The 19,844-nt window shown below is 42.7% G+C and overlaps 1 protein-coding gene across 2 annotated transcripts in view; it reads left to right on the top strand.

Annotated features, from left to right (window-relative positions):
- pard3ba (par-3 family cell polarity regulator beta a) overlaps nt 1–19,844 on the top strand; it is a 143,360-nt gene that overhangs the window by 8,886 nt on the left and 114,630 nt on the right. For both annotated transcript variants that reach the window (XM_035998616.1, XM_031291945.2), the window contains exon 3: nt 19,019–19,193. In XM_035998616.1, coding sequence (XP_035854509.1) covers nt 19,019–19,193 — 175 coding nt within the window. The remainder of the gene's footprint in view (nt 1–19,018; nt 19,194–19,844) is intronic.

Genomic DNA, 19,844 nt, shown 5'->3' with positions numbered 1-19,844 from the left:
CCTCTGCAGAAAAGGCAGTTGGACTGATCAGTCTCCCCGAGTTGGTCAAAAAAGTGCCTCGGAACACACCGAAGAGACGAGACGTAATACGTCTCCATAACAGCAGGCGGCGCTAATCTGTATTGTCGCCCAAAAAATGAAAACCGGCAGCTGATTGGACGAACTCGTCACGTGGGTTTGTTTTCTCCAGAATTTCAAAGACAGACTGTCATGGCGGCTCGTTCAGAATACGATCTCATATTGTACTAAAATAGTTCACTGAAACGTGTTTCTGAAAACATTTTAAGCGAGAAATAGACCGTGCAGTTGCTGAATCTGTCTTCTTTTCAGATCGACAAAGGTCAGTTTAAAAGATTTTCGTCAAATTTTGAGAGATTTTTGTCACGCTCATCCCGCTCGCCATTTCCGGGTGAGTCCCGACTGCCCTGTCTCCGACTGAGCATGTCAGGTCGGCCAAAATGAAGGCCAACAGCCCCTCGGACGGGCGACGGCACGGAACACACCGAACAGACTCGAGTCACCGACCTCGCCTCGTGTGTAGCTGCCTAAACATGAGCTCTGATGCGTATGGCAAGCTGTTTCGTGATTGTTCCTACCTGGTATGAGGTGCAGTAAATTACAGCAGTGAATCCGTCATTCTTAGCTGTGCTTAGTCTGGTAGCAGATTTATTTTGACTCCGCTTGTAAAGTCTCCAGCCTGGCAGGATGACAGCATGTCCAATAAACAAGGTATTTGTAAATCCAAACCTTGGTTAGCTTGTCGCTGGCTGTTAGAAGTCTAAACCAGCTAAATACCAAATGTGACAAAATATCCTCTGATTGGGTTTGATTGCTCCATGCATGCTTGGTAAGAAAATTACCTTATTTTCTCCTCTGCTTCCCTCTGGTTCTTCAGAAAGGGAGAGTAGGAGTGGTGACGGTGCTGTGTGATTTAGCTGTCATGTTCACATTTTTACTGAGATAGATGAAAGGACACCATTTCAGATCTAAAACAAATCAAGGGAAGGGAAGTTCTCCAAAACGGCCATGATGTAACTTCACAGAACTGGGTTGGCAGATGAAGTTCACTGCATTTCCCACACACACACACACACACACACACACACATACACACACACACACACACACACACACACACACACACACACACACACACACACACACACACACACACACACACACAGACAGTGGCCCGATTTCTATAAAGAGCAAATTTCATTCCTCTTGCTAATTTCCTTTAATGCATTCCAAAAATGTGCTAATAAACTGTCCGAAATCCATATTCATAAGCCCCGGGCCCAGGCGAATGATGAATTATCAACACTTAGTCAGCAAGAAGGCCAAATGAAATGGAAATGGAATATATTCAGCCGACCCTTTACCACGCAATAACAATTGGTGTTTTAAGCTGCATGAACAATAGAGTGTGAGTGTTTATGCACGCCGTCTGGTGCATGTGGGACTGCAAGTTTGGCAAAATACTCTTCGTTAAAAAAGGGGACACAACTAAATAATAGATGTGTAAACTCAGTGGGGATCTTCAGCTTTTTGCAATCCCAGAGAACAGAAGCTTCGTTTTCTGGGATGATGGAATTATAATCATAAAATCTGCATCTTATTTGTGCACAAGAGGGTGAGTCGTAGATTATAATGACTCAATTTTTTTCAACGTAAGCCTGCTTTTTTTGTCAGCATCCTCAGAATGATGAAGTGTCACAGATCAAATCCCGCTCCAGCATTTGATGATCAAATTCCCTCACTAACAAGCGACCCTGGCGTCGGCTCTCTTTCCCTAGCTGCGGTGCTTTTTGTGATTACGGGCTCTGCTGAGCAAACGCTTCACTAGAACCTGCACCATGCAGGAGCTGTCTAATTTACCTTTTGTTTCTAAACTCTCTCAGCTTTCACCCAATTCTCCAAACCCCCCCTTTCATCTCACTCCTCATTTTATCCTTTTGTTTTCGCTGCTGATGAAAAGATAGCAGACGGAATAGGACGAGCGCACGTGATCTTCATAACGTGCCAGTCATCCGACTTATCTCCGGGCTTCCAAACAGTGTCGGCTCTCATAGATTAATGAGCTGTGCCTGGCATTCTTGATTAGTCTGACTTCCTTTTGTTTGTCTACGTTTTTATTACCTCGCCGCGGCCGACAGATTCTATCTTTAGTGCTTTTCTTTTTTTGCTCCGTTATTGTGGCCGACGCTGTTTCGCCATCAATCATACAGGAGTGGTCCCATTGTGAGGGCCCTCCACCACACAGCATGGGCCCTGTGTTAGCCGCGGATGCTAATGAGAGATAATGGTAAGCTATTTGTACGCCTAGTGGTTAGTTTCGCCGCGAGCCCAGACCTCTTTATGTGGGCCAGCCCCTGACCATTATTCAACACACACACACACACACACACACACACACACACACACGTCTGTTGTCCCGCCGCCTGCGCCGAACCACAGGCAGGCGTGTAGCGTAGCATTTCAGCATTAGCGTCTACGGAAGGAGCGCCACTGGTGGTTGATGAGGGTGGAGATGAGGGGGTGGCTGTGATTTGATTACAGTTCTGCCCCCTGCATCAGCGACATGCGCGTAGACACACACACACACACACACACACACACACACACACACACACACACACACACACACACACACACACACACACACACACACATACACACACACCAGCAAGCATACAAATACACAATCCGTTCATTAGGACCCCATCTCGAGACACCGGCCACCAGCCTCCTCATGAATATTAATATCAATCTGATGAATGTGAAGAAGGCCACGGGGTGTTGGCTTAGGTGTGACCACATACACACAGTACACACTCACAGACAGAAAAGACCACAGTATAAAGAGAGCAGGTCATGGTTCAGTCAATTATACTCTAGCTCTCCTCGACTTTGACCCTTTACTGTGTGTGTGTGTGTGTGTGTGTGTGTGTGTGTGTGTGTGTGTGTATGTGTGTGTGTGTGTGTGTATGTGTGTGTGTGTATGTGTGTGTGTGTGTGCGCGCGCGCGCGCGTTAAACCACAGACAAACAAGAACCCACAGGTTGTCTGTCCATGTCTAAGTGACAGGTGTCCAAAACTGTGTGTGTGCGCGTGCGCCCTGCAGCTCTCGGAAGACAGTTGGAGGCATGTCGGTTGGAGTCATTGACCTGTCAGATAACCCACTACTTCGTTAATGGTTTGGAGAAGTGGGCAGACATAACAGCCTTTCGATCTCTTCCTCTTTCGTTGCGCTGTTTCTGTCAAATCACTGTAGTTTAAAGACTAGTTAACCTGCCTTATCCTCCATCAGTCCATTTTTTCCCGCCTTTCACTCATGCACACACATCATGGACTTGTATGTGGCTCTAGGGGCAGGCGATATGTTATATAACAGCCGTTAATATTGGATATGATTTCTGCAACAATGTGCTGGGGTGTCTTGATTTCGTCAGGTATTTATTCTGCCAAAATCAGACATTTCCATCTGTTGTTTTCCCTTTCCTTTCCTTTCCTCATCTGGCCCTCGCTCCTCCATCTCTTTGCTCCCTTTGTTTTCAAAAGCAGTTATTAACAGATGTAGTGCTTTACCTCTACACATTGCCCATATACTGCTACCAGGGCTGTCATTCTCTCCCATTGACAGTCCTTTGGGATAATGCATTAGCAGCGACCACTACTCCCATACGTCTCCACGGCACACAGGAGCTGTCAGTGTCCCTCCAATATACATACATATACAGTACATGGCTGCTCTTTCCTGTGTTCATTGGAGAGATTTTGTTGTAGTACTGCGGGGTGCGACACAAATGAAACTGCATGTAGATGCTGCTTGATTGGAAGGCCATTGCACATCATTCCTCTGCTTCACCCACATGCAGCTGGAATTTGAATGTTTAACATATACGAGTGTCCTCTCTTGTCACGCCTATCTCCTCCAGAATGGGAATTAAACTCAGGGAGCATAACGTCTCCTCATAAGTGGACTGCCACTCCTCATTCCATGTGCACATACACACATACACATTGCTCCACACGGACCTTGTTTTTGAGGCTGGGGGGTGGGGGGGGCACATAAAAAAGTCAACCTTCCATCCCATGCAGCCAAACGAGAAATCTAATTTCATGGGAAATTTAATGGGGGAAAAAAAAAACTGAAATGATTTCCTCCATCTCCCTTTAATTAGCCCTTTTTAATCACTGCGCCTACAAGGCGTCCATGAACCTCCTGTGCAGTCTCTGGTTGCCGGAATGTAAATGGTAAGAGTGCATATCCCAGCTGATCTCCCTCTGAAATTTCAACCGCTTGATTACGAGGCCATCTCCCATCATCCATCTCTTCTTCTTGCATGTCACAGTGGAGGACGCAATGCTATTAGAATGAATCGGTCTCATGGAAATATGTTATGATATTTGAAGTAGGTCTGTGGTCATGAGCAACTTCCATATCCTTTTTAAAGAGAAAATGACACCTCTGTGAATAATGACCTTAATTTCACTTTATGTAGTTCATATTTCACAAAGTAAAATTGGCACTGGTAATAAAAGATATCAAACTTTTCAAACTGCTGCTAGCGGATGTAAACGTGAATGTAGGTCAGGTTTTGCAGGAAATGCATTAAGCATGTTTGTTAGGCCTTAAAGATCCACACAAAGCATTTCGGTAGGAAACTCTGAATCCAAACGTAACTGAATTTGTTGAAGAACTTTGAATACGGACAAGCAAATACATACCAGTGTACATACAGCCATTTGCAGACCAAGTGTGGACATACAGCCTTTTGGTCCAGTCTTGAGTCCGGTCTTGAGCGTCAGATTTTAAACTCACAATGGAATGAAATAATGCTGCAGCAGATTTTTTTTTTCCCACCAGCTCTTTCTTGTAAGTTATTTCGGTTGATTTGTCTGAAGTCATTTATTACATGTCAGATGTCAGCCCCTCTGACAGGCGACAACAAGGCATTACTTAAAACGTGCTAACCCGCTGGAGAAAAAGTTTAGTGAATGGGACGTGATTGCGAGGCGCAGACCCGCTGATTAGCCTTTGACGCTCTGTGACATCTCGCTCCCTCACCTCCATTCCCCTCATTCACCGCCGCGGCGAGCCGCGTTTGATTGGCATCTGAATAGTCCCATAACTCTGCACAGTGTCTGAATGGCCAGTGATGAGCAGGAGCATGAGGTTCAAGTGTGCTGATTTAGAAAATGTTCAGGCAGGTCAAGTTTATTTCCATAGCACATTTCATACACAAAGGCAATTCGGAGTGCTTTAAATAAAGCATTAAAAATACAAGAAAAGGAAGGAAAATCAACATAAAAACGTGCAAGTTAAAAGAACAGAGACATAAACTGGTAGAAAAAGGAAGTTTTTAATTTTGGATTTAAAGGTGGTCAAAGTTGGTGCAAGTCTAACATCCTCTGAGATTGAGCCCAATCATAATGCCCTCCTCACATTCTAACCATGATCCATACGACCTCACCTGTGTCTGACACATTTGAATATTAATTAGAAATCTTGCATGGATTCTGAACATGCCCGGTATATAAAATGAATCCGCTGTAGTTCATCTGGAACGAGTCATTACGTTCCTTCTGTTGTCTGCTTAATTGATTTTATTCTAGCAAAAAGAACATTATTCATTTCTTAAGGTTGCCATCACTGTTGAGGCCTGGAGGCTCCAGACATGTGGAGCGTTCTAAATTTGATTGTCTGAAATCAATTGTTATGAAGCTAAACTGCATAATGGAAAATGGGTATTTTAAATGTTTTCAGCCTTGGCTCTGGTGTTCTGATTATGTGAAATCATATTTCTAAGTATTGTCTGTCCATTTTGCAAAACGTCTGTCTGATATTGACAATTCATCATTTCAAAATTACAGAACAAACTGTATGTGTATTCAAATGCCATGGATCCGATGACTTTAGATTTCTCTATATCTGTATATCTGTATCAGTGTCTCAATGTTTCTGCCTAAAAGGAAGTTTTTCCTCGCTGCTGTTGCCTTAAATGCTTGCTCTTGGGGGAATTGTTGGATTTGTTGGGTCTCTGCCTATTATAGAGTGTGGTCTAGACCTCTGTAAAGTGTCTTGAGATAACTCTTGTTATGATTTGATACTATAAATAAATAAATAAATAATTGAATTGAAATTGAATTCCTACCTGCTGAAGGTCCTGTACACCAAGTTTTCTGTGCTGCCCTCTGTCATAATGACTTGTATACGACTTCAAACATGCCGTTGGTATAACCTTTTTAAAAAGATAGGATTTGTTACAGAGCTATTAAATTAGATGGAAGGAAGAGGTGTTCCTGTTGCTTTTTCCTCACCTTGTATTTATTATGCATCCTCCTAATCGTCAGTGATGCACATTAATGTATTCAAATCTCCAGTAAACCTACAGTATATTAAATAAAGTTAGATTATCTCTGTTGCCTGTAGATCAGATCAGACCGCAGCATTTGAATGTTTTGCCCGGCGGGATTCGGTCACTTGATCTGATTTTATCATATCTCATCAGCCTCGACCTTGATTCAACCCCCCCCACCCATCTGAGCACCACAACAGCTCTTCATGTGATTATATTCAATTAACAATACCCCCTACACACACTCACACACATTCACCAAGCCCCGTTTGATTGCAATTACGATGCGAGAACTCTAGGAAGGCTTAAGGAGCAAGAATTCGTGCCGTGCCCGTCTGCTTTTCATTAGCTTTTCTCATAAAGTTGCACTTTGGAATTTTAATTCCTTTTTTTAGATGATCCATTGCTCTACCTTTCGACTTTGAATGATGGCACTTCTCCAAAGTCATTTGTCAGTTCACCGAAGCGAAAGGCTGGGATTCAGTTAGGATAAGGCCCCTTTCTGTTTTCTTTGCGTAGGTGTGTGTGACTTATCGAGGCTATACTAGGTCATCACACCCTCAGATCTTGTCCTTTGGTGTTTTTCCATCTGTTAATCACACAGACTCTATGTTGCCCTCTGTGTCACCATCACACCACCCATTAGCTCCTAATGGAGTGAGACGGTCAGTCTGTAACCTGACCTGCCTGCGTCTGGCAGGAGGGACCTGGGGGGGGCGTGTCGAGGCCAGAGGTGCACTGCGCTCTGTGGACTCCCTTTTCTAATGACACGTGCACATAATCAGTGTGGCAGGAGAGGATGAGGCATGAGGATGTGGAAGAGGCGGCCTGTGTCACGGTCTGTGTCTCAAACGACGTGTGTAATCCAGTGCTGCAGCTATACACCCCAGACATTTGACATGGAATACGAGCTCTAGTTTAAGAAAACAATCGCGTGATATTGTGAAGCTGCAGCTTGTGTTTGTCGTCAATATTAGCTTTATCAGTTAGCAGTGATTTTGTCACAGCAGCCTGCAGAGAAGCTAATCACATCCTGCTAATGATCTATTATAGATCAACTTGTTTACAGCAAATCTACTCTCTGACCTAACCAGCCTCACACCATCTGTTTTCCTAGATGACAGTGCCCCAGAATGCTGTATGTGTGTGTTTGTGTCATTGTGTGTGCGTTGTCTGAGGGGGTGTGAAAAGCGTGGTGTGTTTTCCATCCGCTCACTCCAACTGCTAATAACTCAAATCAACACAAAGTCACACTCCCAGACTTGTTTGTAGGTGTGTGTGTATGTATGTGTGTGTGTGTCTGTCTGTAGCAGTGTGTGTGTGTGTGTGTGTGTGTGTGTGTGTGTGTGTGTGTGTGTGTGTGTGTGTGTAGCACCTAGAGGATATATGCTTGTAATACTGAATCCAACTCATTTAGGCTAAGTATTAGATGATTCCTGGTGCAATTACACAGCTGAAACCACATCTGTGTCCATTGTGTTGCACACACGCAACCACACAAACTATATTGTTACTATTCATTTTTCCTGCCTCTCACCCTCCATCAACTAACTGATTGGGCTAATGAATTGAGCTCCGTGGACGGTAATGTGTCTGAATAGGCCACTCGAGTTATTAGCCATCTGACATTAAGGGACGTGTGGAAAGGAGGAGTGGTTGTTTTACTAGTTTTCACATCACAGATGATGATCATGTTAGATGTCATTATTTAAAGGCAGTAAAACGTGAGTCGGAGTGAAGAAACATCCCTGGCAAATCACATTCGACCTGGATATTCTTGATTCAGATACAGCTCTAGACAATTGTGAAAAATTCCCATCTCATATATCAGATTGTTTGATACATTCTCTCTATAATACCTAGACAAGCAGCAAAGCAGGACGCTGAAGATTATGCCTGGTAAATAACTGAAATAATGGTTCAATTATTTGGATTGTTGCCAAATATATTGAGGTGATCGTATACTATAGTTTGTTTTTCTATCCTCTATATATCTTTCCTTTCGGTCTAAAGCTATAATCAATATTTTTATATTGGCAATGGATCACATTAAGGGGTTGCTCATAGTGACAAAAATGAATGAAAAATGAATTGTTTCAGAACTTGGTAAGTGTCTATTTTGCATTGCTTGTTAATCACAGTAGACGTTGTTATACACTGAGTTAATGGGCTGAGTCTCCTTCATTGAATTACTCTATAAGATGATACAGTCAGAGTAGTTCAACTGCACACACATTATATACTTGTATGTTTATTTATACTGAAAAGGTTAGCATGCAGTAGGAGCTCCAGCCCCCTCACCGTCATATATACTGATGGATGGTGCTGTCAGGTGGTGTTCTGTACTTGTGACGCTTGCAGACATGTAATGCAGCACAAATCCTACTTTTCTACTCCAGGCTTTGATGTTGAGTCAATAACTATCTAATAAGGTGTGTTGGAAGGAACACATATGTTGATGGGCGCAGGAAAAATCTTTTTCCCTCTCTCCCAAACACCTTCAGGCTGTGAGTGATGGTGGCTCTCCATGGCAACAGCAAGTAACGAATGTCAGTAATGTATAGTTCGTATAGTGTGTGTGTGTGTGTGTGTGTGTGTGTGTGTATATATATATATATATATATATATATATATATATATATATATATATATATATATATATATATATATATATATATATATATATATATATATATATATATATCAGCAACTCAACTGTGGAGGAGAGCAAAATGTTTACCCCTAAAGAAGTAATCTGAGCTGAAAGATTCAACAATCCAGAAATGAAAAGCACTTTTAGGTCATCATGGACATAGCGGAAAACTGGTAAATTATTCATAATTGAATGAATAATAATAATAATAATAATGAAAAATACAGATTATCCCTTTTATACCATGCTTACCGTCACTTCAAAGCTCCGTCCACACAAAGAGAAACGCGAGAAAAAAAACGAGGTGACGTATGGTATGAAAGTCTAATGTCAAGGGAGGGCAGATGGAAAGAGGAGGAGGAGGAGGAGGGGGGGGGGGGCAGCCTGTGGAGGAGAGAGCCACAGGTGAGAGGGCACAAGCCTCGCAGCTCTGAGTTAATCACTCCTTCTATTTCTCTGTCAGATCCCGGGAGGAAGGAAGGAGGGAGGATGGAGGAGGAGGAGGTTGGAGGGAGCAGCTGGCCTTGCGACGGCCACAGGGAAAAGAAAGCAGATTATTAGGCTCCGGCTCTGACTTTTGGGGATGAGAGTTGGAACGTGTGTGGTGTTTGTGTGTGTATATGGGAATGTGTGTTTGTGCGTGTTTATGCACATTTATGAGAAAGAGGTTATGAGTTTCTGGTGCCGAGGGAGTACACGTTCCCGTGCATGTGTCAGTGTGTCGTGTCCACAGATGCGGAGCAGGCCCAGTGTAACCATCACAGATGTGCTTGCACTGCGGCAATGATGAACGAGCCGGTTTCATATTTGTGTTGCCGGCCCGAGAAATACGAGGCCTGGAGCTCCCCTGTCACCCATATTCCTCACTCCTTTGCTCCCTCTTTCCCCTCATCTCCCCCACCTTCCTCCGCCTCCTCACCCCTCCTTCTTTCTCTCGGCCTCTTGGGCATGTGTGATTTATGAAGAGTTTACCCTCTCCCTTTATGAGTGTGCATAAATAATAATGTGGCCTTTCACTGTGCGTAGCCGGCACTGCAATACCTCAGCTGGTGGCTCTCGCTTGAGAGAGAGAGAGAGAGAGAGAGAGGGGAGAGAGAGGAGAGAGAGAGAGAGAGAGAGAGAGAGAGAGAGAGAGAGAGAGAGAGAGAGAGAGAGAGAGAGAGAGAGAGAGAGAGAGAGAGAGAGAGAGAGAGAGAGAGAGAGAGAGAGAGAGAGAGAGAGAATTATATTTCAATCCTGTTCTGTGCCATAAAGAACCTTTTTGGCAGTGTGCCAGAACAAAAAGCTGTTAGGTCTGCATTTTTGTGTTTTCTCCAAAACCTTTGCTTAACTCTTTTCATCAGTGGTTGTGGGTGGACTAGGATTGAATTTTTTCCTCAGAATCCTTCAGAATTCTTCAGAATTCCTCTATTTTTTTCCTGAGAATACTGTGATTTCTCACCATGAATGATTTCAAACACAGAACAATCAATCAATCAATCAGTAGATCACAGAATATACAATCTTTTAGGTGGAAAAAACACAATGCCATTTCTATAGAATAATTTAATGTTAAGAATATCAGATTTTTGTTTTCTTATTTAGGCATTTGAGGCATCACCTGTTGAATGTTGTTAACTGATTTGTGAATAGAGTTCTTCATGTCTCATTAAGCCACTTTCAACCTGCAGGATTTGCAGTCTACTTTAAATATTTTATAGAATAAGTGGCACTTATTCTACAAAATATTTTGCCAAACAGCTGGATTGTAACCATTTTGACAGAAAAAGTATCTGGAAGAAACTTGTGCACATGATCATCTTTAGTATGCGAACACAAATAACTAGATAAAAATGGGCCCTTACACTACTGTATGTGTATGCTATAAATGTTGGGTTTTCACAGGTATTTTTCCTGGACAAACAGAATACATTTTGGTAACAATGCCTAGAAAGTACCAGGATCCAAATTTCCAATATGCAACCCCTAATATTATATTTCCCTTAATGCTGATGTTAAACTGAGTTCTAATATAATGAGGATGTGCCAATACCAGTCCAATTTTTCTATTATTCTTTCTTTCTTTCTTTCTTTTTTTTCTTTTTTTTTTTTACTTTACATCTATGGTTCAGTCAGTTTTCTAAACAAATGGTTGTTGCCTTTCAATGTAAATGATGTGAGTAGCTAATAAAAAGTTGGTCAAATAAATTTTGGTTTGACACAGTACTGTATAACCTCTCCTAAATGATTTCCTATAATATTTCGTCTTGTGTCCTATAGTACTTTGTATTATTTCTATGGTGGAGAGAGGAGTGTCAGGAAGAAATGTGTTTTTTTCTCCGTGTGAAATATTGGCTAGCGTTTTTACCTTTCAGCCATTATTTTCCAAGTTTGCTTCTTCTTTTTTTCTTTTTTTTTTTTTTTTTTTTACTTCGGTTTGCTATTTTTACTTTGTGGAAGCAGTGTGAGATCTGGGTCACTATTTGCTAAATTTGCATGAATGCAAATGCTTAGGCCACTGCACCAACAGACTGTTAAGTGTTAGTTGGTGTTTAGATCAGTCTGTCAGAAGCATCAAAGAGATGTTATGTTCAATGTGGAAGCACTAGCTTCTATTTGAAGCTACTGGCATCTCTTCAAACGGAAAGAAGGAAACATTTAGAGGTTCAAGTAGTGCATGTCTCTGTATATGATTCATTATTTTGAAGGAGTCCCTTAGCACAGGCTTGACAAGTTGGATTGTGCATCTGTTTGTGCGCTTTAGTTCATGAGTGGGAGAGTGTGTGTCTTTGTGTGTGTGTGTGTGTGTGTGTGTGTGTGTGTGTGTGTGCGCGCTGAGAGGTAATACCCCACATCTGGTAGTGTGCTGTATAGATTCAGGCTGGAATAGGAGCAGGATTACCCCCGCTCCCACCGGTAATGCAACCACTTTTCTAATAACACAGGCCAAACATTCCTCTGATGGCCCCATACTGTGTCCTGGAAACATTTGTGTATGTGTGTGCCATGAACATGGATCAGTTTTTGGTACATGCTTGAGTGCATGTAAGTATATCTTTGTGTGTGGTATTTGCCTGCAGTCTTCTTTGTGTTATGCTGAGTAGGTGCATCCCTGTGTAAGACAAATCTACTCTAAATCACTTCAAACTATGAAAAAATAACAAATAACAAACAATATCCAGCCAGGAGTATTACCACTTACAATGAACTGCTAGTGGGTTTAAAAAGGCAAATAACTGTTGACGCCTTGTTTCAAATGAATTGCCATTTCTCCCATGATGCCATGCATATCAAGAGCCAGATTTCCGCTTCACCCCTCTGTACCTGTGCACTGTCAATATTCATCACTCTTTACAACCATGGAGAAACCCATTCTCTACACATCGTATCTGCTCTTTGTTGAACAGCATGTAATTCCTACATGCAGCGGATATTGTTCTGTCAGTGAACAATTCGACTTTCCAGTCTCTTCCCACCTCAGCCGCTTGGAATTCAGTGGATGAAAAACAACACCAGATGCACACATGTTATGAGCCATACAGTATGGAGAAAGTACTTGTTTTTGCGCACAGTTCCATCAGTTGAATGTAACGGCAGTTTAAATCCTTTTAGCTATGGTGCGCTCAGAAACCTATACACCAAGTCAGGTTGTCGGGTAGTGAAGGCTTTCATATAAGTCGAGTCAAGACACTGAGAGTGGGAGGTTTATTCTCTGTGATTCAGATTTTAGCGCTTATAAAAGCTGATGTCTAAAATAGACTTTGTAAACCTGTACTTTAGTAAAGAAAGTGTGTGTGTGCGTGTGCATGTGCCTGTGTGTGAGACATGATTGGGTAACCATACTACTGTCAGGATGCTGCGCGCTCCTTCTGAATTATGCATCTCTCGTTCAAAGAAAGAATGAAGAATAGCGTGAGAGGGAGAAAACGGAGGAGAGGGGGGCTGCCGTAAGATAAATGACAACAGCACAAAAGAGCAGAGCATCTCAATAGACTGGTAGACTGGTAGCACAACACACACACACACACACACACACACACACACACACACACACACAGCGATGAGAGAAGAGAAGAAAAATGGGTTGATTAGTACCAGCGGATGAAATAGGGAAGTGTGTGCGTGTGTGTGTGTGTATTTGCGTATTTGCTGATGCTTATGTAAAGACTAGAGGCCTGAGTGGTACGAGCATGCACTAGAGTTTGACTGAAGCAAGGTGGCACTGTTTATCCTCTAACTGTGAAAAGTGTGTGTCTGAGATTATTTCCACACTGTCTAAACCACTTGTGTTTTTATGGTGTGTATTTTTCAATAATGGCATTATTCAGTGCGTGAACATTACTGATTGCATATATATATATATACATATACACACGTGTGTGTGTGTGTGTGTGTGTGTCTATGCTGAACATACTATTTTCTCCCCAGTGTATCCCATACACGACGTGCTTCATTTGGCTAATTAATTCTTAGCAAATACATCAATTATTAAAGACACTCAACTGTTCCATCTGTGAGTTGCAGCATGTAAACACCATCTACTGTTTACAGCAGCTGGGATCATTTCATATCCTGGCTATTAAAAACTCACAAACCATGATGTATGCAAACTCTGCATCTGATTGGCTCTGGCAGCCTGTGTGAAAGCAATCTCACTAATAGTGATCATAATAATGTGCAACTTTATTGATCACGGTAAAGAAATCCCGTTTTGTCTTTCCCTCTCGTGACGGGGAGGTCAAAGGTCAGGCTTGGCTACAGCACAGCAGCCAGGAAGCCGGTAGGGAGTCATGTGCCCCGCACACGGTCCCTTCAGCAGGGTGGAAGGTTGCTGTATGGCTTTACACACCCTTGCTGCCTGTTGTAAAGAGCCATTTTAATAATCCGAATATCTTGATTTACCATAGGGATAACGACTGCTTTTTATATGAGGATGCTTGCTACCACTACAGTATGTAAACAATGACTTGATACTGGTTTTATTTGATAACCATAATTAAGTCATAGACGTTAAAAGCTTTCTTTTTAGTTTCACCCACATCTCAGGTCTTCCGGGATGTGGGATTGAGTTGTCAGGGAAGCGCCCCCTTAAGAATGAATGTAACACCTGGAACAACATTACAGTAAACCAGGGACTCATTTATCTTGAACATAATAGTTTTGAGTCTGTCCCTTCAGTGTTAGGAAGGTATAGAGCCACAGCTGTGGCATTCATCAGGCAGAATGGGTTGTCTACTAAAAGCAGGATTGGCGGTTTGATCCCCGCTGTTTTAAATCCTGCATTGTTTACATCCATGTTAAAGGTAGGTAAGCCTTATAAAACTAACTTTCTGTGATAGTTGCTGAAATGGACCCTATGTTCCAGTAGAAATACATGAAGCAGGTAATAAAAAAAATAAAAATCCACCTCCTCTAGCACCCCCTACAGCCTGTAGTGCGATTTGCAAAAATCCACCGCTCCCTGTTCAGATGCTCCAATCAGGGCCAGGGGGGGGTGTCTAACTGTGTGTCAGTCACTGCTCATGCACACGCATTCATTCTCCCTTGTGGGGGGAGGGGCTAAGGAGACCGTTTTGGGCTTTAGCGGAAAGGGGCGAGGGACTGAGAAGTTGTCGATGTTCAAATTTTTTGGCTAAGTCCTGGATCTTCACAATCCTACCTACAGCACCTTTAACTAGCTTGCAGTTGCGATCAGTGGAATAGACCTTTTTCATGGCAGACATTTTAACTTAACTACAATTTTGTTAAAGATTATTATTATTATTGATTACACCTCTTGGGTTTCAGATGGAACAAGTCTGGCTCTCTTGATTTTAACGAGCTACTTGTCATTATTTTTCTCAGCCTACATGTACTCACTGCATCGAGTTTGCTCCCATTCTCAAAGGGTGTGTTGACACAGTCTTGGAAACGTAGTTTACTTCCATTCCAGCAAAGTCATTTAAATCTACTCTGGCAAAGTAGAAAGAAATTCACACGGCTTCATTGTAAAACAACTTGATTAGATCTGGAAAGGAGCATCGGTTAATCAAAATAAAGCAAAATCTGTAAAAAAAAAAAAAATATATATATATATATATATATATATATATATATATATATATAAAGTATTATAGGATATGTGTGGGTGGATGTATGCTTGCCTCTATTAAAATTGAGTAAAATAAGTGTGCCTGTGTCTACTGTAGGCCACATGCATTCCAACATTTAATAGCTGTGCCTGAGGTACTGTGTATGCGCGAGAATCCTCACAGACACAGTGTGTTTATCTCTCTCTCTCTGCTTCACGCATGTTATTGTATATGGCTTTCATGTATGTCATGATAATCGCTTTGGCTCTGCAACACACACACACACACACACACACACACACACAGTCTGGTCATGTTGGATACACACGCTGCGTCGTGATTTACAGACGATCAGAACATGACAATGTGAAGTGTTCAGCCGTTTGTATTTGGCACGGGTATCAGTGTGTTTTTGTGAGCATGTATGTGTCATGGAAATGAGACAAAGGGGTCACATTATTCAGCAGTAGTTGACATGCAGGCCCCCCTCAGGTCCATATCAATATCCCCCCACAGACGCAGCCGGAAAAATAAGGCGATTTGTTTCCTAGAATACTAATCACAGTCAGGAGGGACAGAGAGAAAGCTGTATGTTAAGTAAACACACTGTGAGCCATTCAAGGTGTTTTTCTTCATCCTGGGGCACAGGGTCCTCCAAAAGAGCATGTTGGTGCTGTGTTTGAAGGACTGAATTTCAAACCCCTGTGTGCTTTTGAAATGTATGCTTTTCCCAAGTTTCCTCTCCTGCTATAGTGTTTCACAGTCTAATTATTGTAGTCTCTTTTGGCTGATAGCGTGAATGTAATCTGTAATGAGATGTACAAACCCAGATTCTTTAGTAGTACATTAAGCAGAGATGTGCTGTAACAACAGGGGGCAACGCTTAAAACATGAAACGGTCTGTTCACTCAAATTGTGACAGTAACCGTATTGGTTGCCTTGTATCCAAACTCCAGCTTGTCAGAAAGTGGATGTTTGCTGAAGTAATGGAATCCGTGTAGATTTGCCATCAGCATTTAAACAGGCTGTCAGCCTGTTTAAATGCTGATGGCAAATCTACACTGATTCCATTTTTCTCACCTCAGTTTGACCCTCGTCAGCACCCATCAGCTGTCAGCTACCCTTTCAGTCTGCATGGACCTTGGTCCATTTAACACTTATCAGTTTTAATTTTCCATTTAAAGAATCATTTTTGTGAAGCAAATTTTTTTATTATTAGATCTTTGGCTAGGAAGATGTTGGAACTTTTCAGTGAGGAATACTACCAGCAGGTGTAAATGCAAAGTCCCTTGATTGGATGTCACCTGATTGGTTGAAGGTTATGGGTTACAACTAGGGCTGTCAGCATTAACGCGTTAATCGCGATGCGATTAAGGGTCGAGCATAATGCGTTCATTTTTTTTAATCGTATTAATCGCATGCCGCCATTTATTAATTTATTTTCACTTCACTCGGCTTTGCGTCGTGCCTAACAGGCTACTATTTTGCCGTACTTCCTCGTAACACATTCTGCTGCTGCAGGAGTAGCAATGCGGATTTCGGTGCCTCATTCTGGTGCCACTGATATGCCTGCACTTCTCTCTGATGCTCTGAAACAGACGTTACAGGCAACAGAAACACCGCTGCACGTGACGCTAGTTTACACTATACTAGACAGCAGCTAACGTTAGCCTACCGCTAGCTAGTAGCTGGATTAAACACGGTTACAATGCTGACAGCTAACGCTAAACGGTGTAAAGTGTGACTGTATTTCACTGTAGAGGATTCCGACACCGGGATGTAACAATCCGCAGCTGCTGTTGTCGGAAAAACACAGACGGTGTGTCCAGTGAAACTGGTAATTTACAGCCTCATGGTGCATTCAAAGTTGTTCGAAGATGCGCAAATCTTAAAATCAAGTTCATAAAGTCACTTTCTTTGCATTCATTTGATTCCCAATCAAGATCCACTGGTAAGAATGGCTTTCCATTGTTAATATGGACTTAAAAACAGTTCTGAAATGCAAAATAATAGAATTTTAATCATGTGATAAAACATGCGATTAATCGCGATTAACTATAGAAATCCAGCGATTAATCGCGATTAAGAAATTTTAATCGTTTGACAGCCCTAGTTACAACGCATGAGATCAATGCAAAGTCTTCATCACAACTGAAATACAGTGCCTCAAAGGTTCATTTTTCTGTTCTTCAGCTTGTTCCAAATGAAGCAATACGTGATTCATTGTGTTGATACTTTGTGTTTGATTGAGTGATGAGTGGAAACAGCAGGGCGGCCTTCATCTGCATCCCTCCCTGCCTGTGTCAGCCATACAGCATAAACTCCCGGAAAGCAAATCATCATCACCCCTTCACACATTAAAATAACTTGTTGTTGTTGTTGTTGTTGTTGTTCCAGACGTATACATTTGTGTGTGTGTGTGTGTGTGTGTGTGTGTGCGCGTGCTGTTGCGCACATCACATTATGCTCTGAGACTTCTTTGATTGATGCTGTCAGCGAGTTTGGAGAAAGAGACGGAGGCTCGGGAGGGATGGAGATTAGGAGGGAAAGAGGAAAGCTGATAAAGAAGAGAGAAAGAGCCCAAGAAGCATCCATCAAGCGGCCAATCAGATTGTTTTCCCGGCGTTCGGTCTTTTCTTTCCTCTCTCTTCTCTGCATCTGCCAGCCCCTCAATTCCTCATCTTTTCTTTCACTCACTCACTCTCTCTAATGCTCTCTCTCACACACACACACACACACACACACACACACACACACACACACACACACACACACACAAAGGCAGCAGACCAATCTCCTTTGCATGGCGTCGACCAGGTGTCATGAGGATATTGAATCACGGGAGGTTGAGGTGAGATGTGCCGTCACAGCGTGATGGATGATACATATTTTGCCGCCTCCTCTGTGGTTATTGTTTACACACTTACTTACACACACACACACACACACACACACACACACAGCCTCCGTACTTCTTTGTTGTTAATTGACGTCCTCCACTCGTCTGTTGTTTTATGTCCATCCCTCGTTCCACTGTGGTTATTGCTTTTCATTAAGTGGTCATTTCCTTCTCCAGGGCCGTCTAATGAGAGTGTCACACCGCCACGCGTCCATTTATCAAACCACATATGATGGCACGGCCCTGCAAGTCAACACACACACACACACACACACACACACACACACACACACACACACACACACACACACACACACACACACACACACACACACACACACACACACACACACACTTTCCCCTTTTGCTCTATCTGCCATCATGTTCCTGTCTCAATTAGGATTGTTTGTCGTTCCTCTGCCCTCCATCCCCTGTTCATTTGGCGCCCTTGTCTCTTCCCATCGTCTCATTGTGGCAGCCATGTCATTGTGTTTGACAGCTTTTCATTCTCGTGTCAGATCTCATTTGACTGCTAATTTCATACATGCACACCTCACCTCGCCTTGCCACGTGGTTTGTCAACACCTCTAAACCGGTCACATTATTTTTTCCTTCGTTCAAAATGAAGAAAGTTATTGTGTGGCTGAAGTGGCAGCTGCTGTTGTGTTATGCGCTGTATGAGCTGTGAATCCAGCTCAGTTCGCTTGCCACGCACGCTCGCACACACACACACACACACACACACACACACACACACACACACACACACACACGCACACACACACATTGCACACACATCGCACACTTGGCAGAATGAACCAGGTTGCATCCCCACTGTTGGCAAGATAAATCACATAAAAGCCTCTCTGTGATCATGGCACAGTGGAGATGCTACATAACCTGTTTCCAGCTTGTTCGTATGCCAGAAATCTCCTTGTTTAGACTGTCACACTCATCTTGAGGAAGGCTGGTTGATTTCAGATTGTGTGCACGCTATGTTTAGTATCTGACAACATTTAGGACACAGTTTGACTCTCTTGTGTGTCTCTTCCAGCTCGTATCGGTATTTGACGTGCGGCGCGGGAGGACAGACAGTCCCAGAGAGACCATGTCCAACGGCTACTCCAGTGCCGCCCCCAGCCCTGAACCTCTCCAATACTGTCCCCAGCTGGAGTACCAGGAGCCAATCAGAGGCGAGATTGAAGTCAACGAGGCCGTCCTCAAAGCCAGTATGTCAGAATTGTGGACATGCTTTCTTGTGAATTTGTTTTGGTTTTTCATTTTCAGACCAAGTTTTTTTTTTTTTTCTTTTTTTTTTAATCCTCAGGTAGGTGGAAATATGATGTTGTGTAGAACAACAGAGATCTTTTAGTTTTAAATATAAGATAAGTTTCTGCGGATATCTCAAACACCTGACAAACCAAAGCAATGCTCAATCAACACTCTTCCATTTCTTTGCGCGTGTGACAGTGTATAGTGGTGAGGCAGCAGGAGGTGTGTGTTCATGTAGGCGTGTGACTATGTGGGCGAGGAAGTCAGAAAGTACATTTATGGAACAGCTGTAAGCCGAACCTGCTGGGTAAAGAGAGATGTTTGCCTGTAACGTGATGGCGTGTGAAAACAGATGCAGTGTTGACGCAACGTTCTCTCCTGCCGTCCTCACTTAACGTTCTTTACTTAGTTTGTTCTTGTTTTCACACGATGCTCAGACTAGAGCCACAAATGTAGCGATTCAGGGTACTTTTTAAGACTTAACTAAGTGCCACGCCTCACATCTGTCCTGCCACTGCTTTATATTTTGTTAAGGGGAAGTCTATTAAGGTATTTAATTGTCCAACATGACATTAATAAGAGCCTTATTTTGTCTTTGTCACGTCTTT

Source organism: Sander lucioperca, chromosome 24 (assembly GCF_008315115.2).
Source record: "Sander lucioperca isolate FBNREF2018 chromosome 24, SLUC_FBN_1.2, whole genome shotgun sequence".
Taxonomy (NCBI): Eukaryota; Metazoa; Chordata; class Actinopteri; order Perciformes; family Percidae; genus Sander; species Sander lucioperca.
Note: the sequence above shows the minus strand (reverse complement) of the source record. Positions and strands in the feature narration are given on the sequence as shown.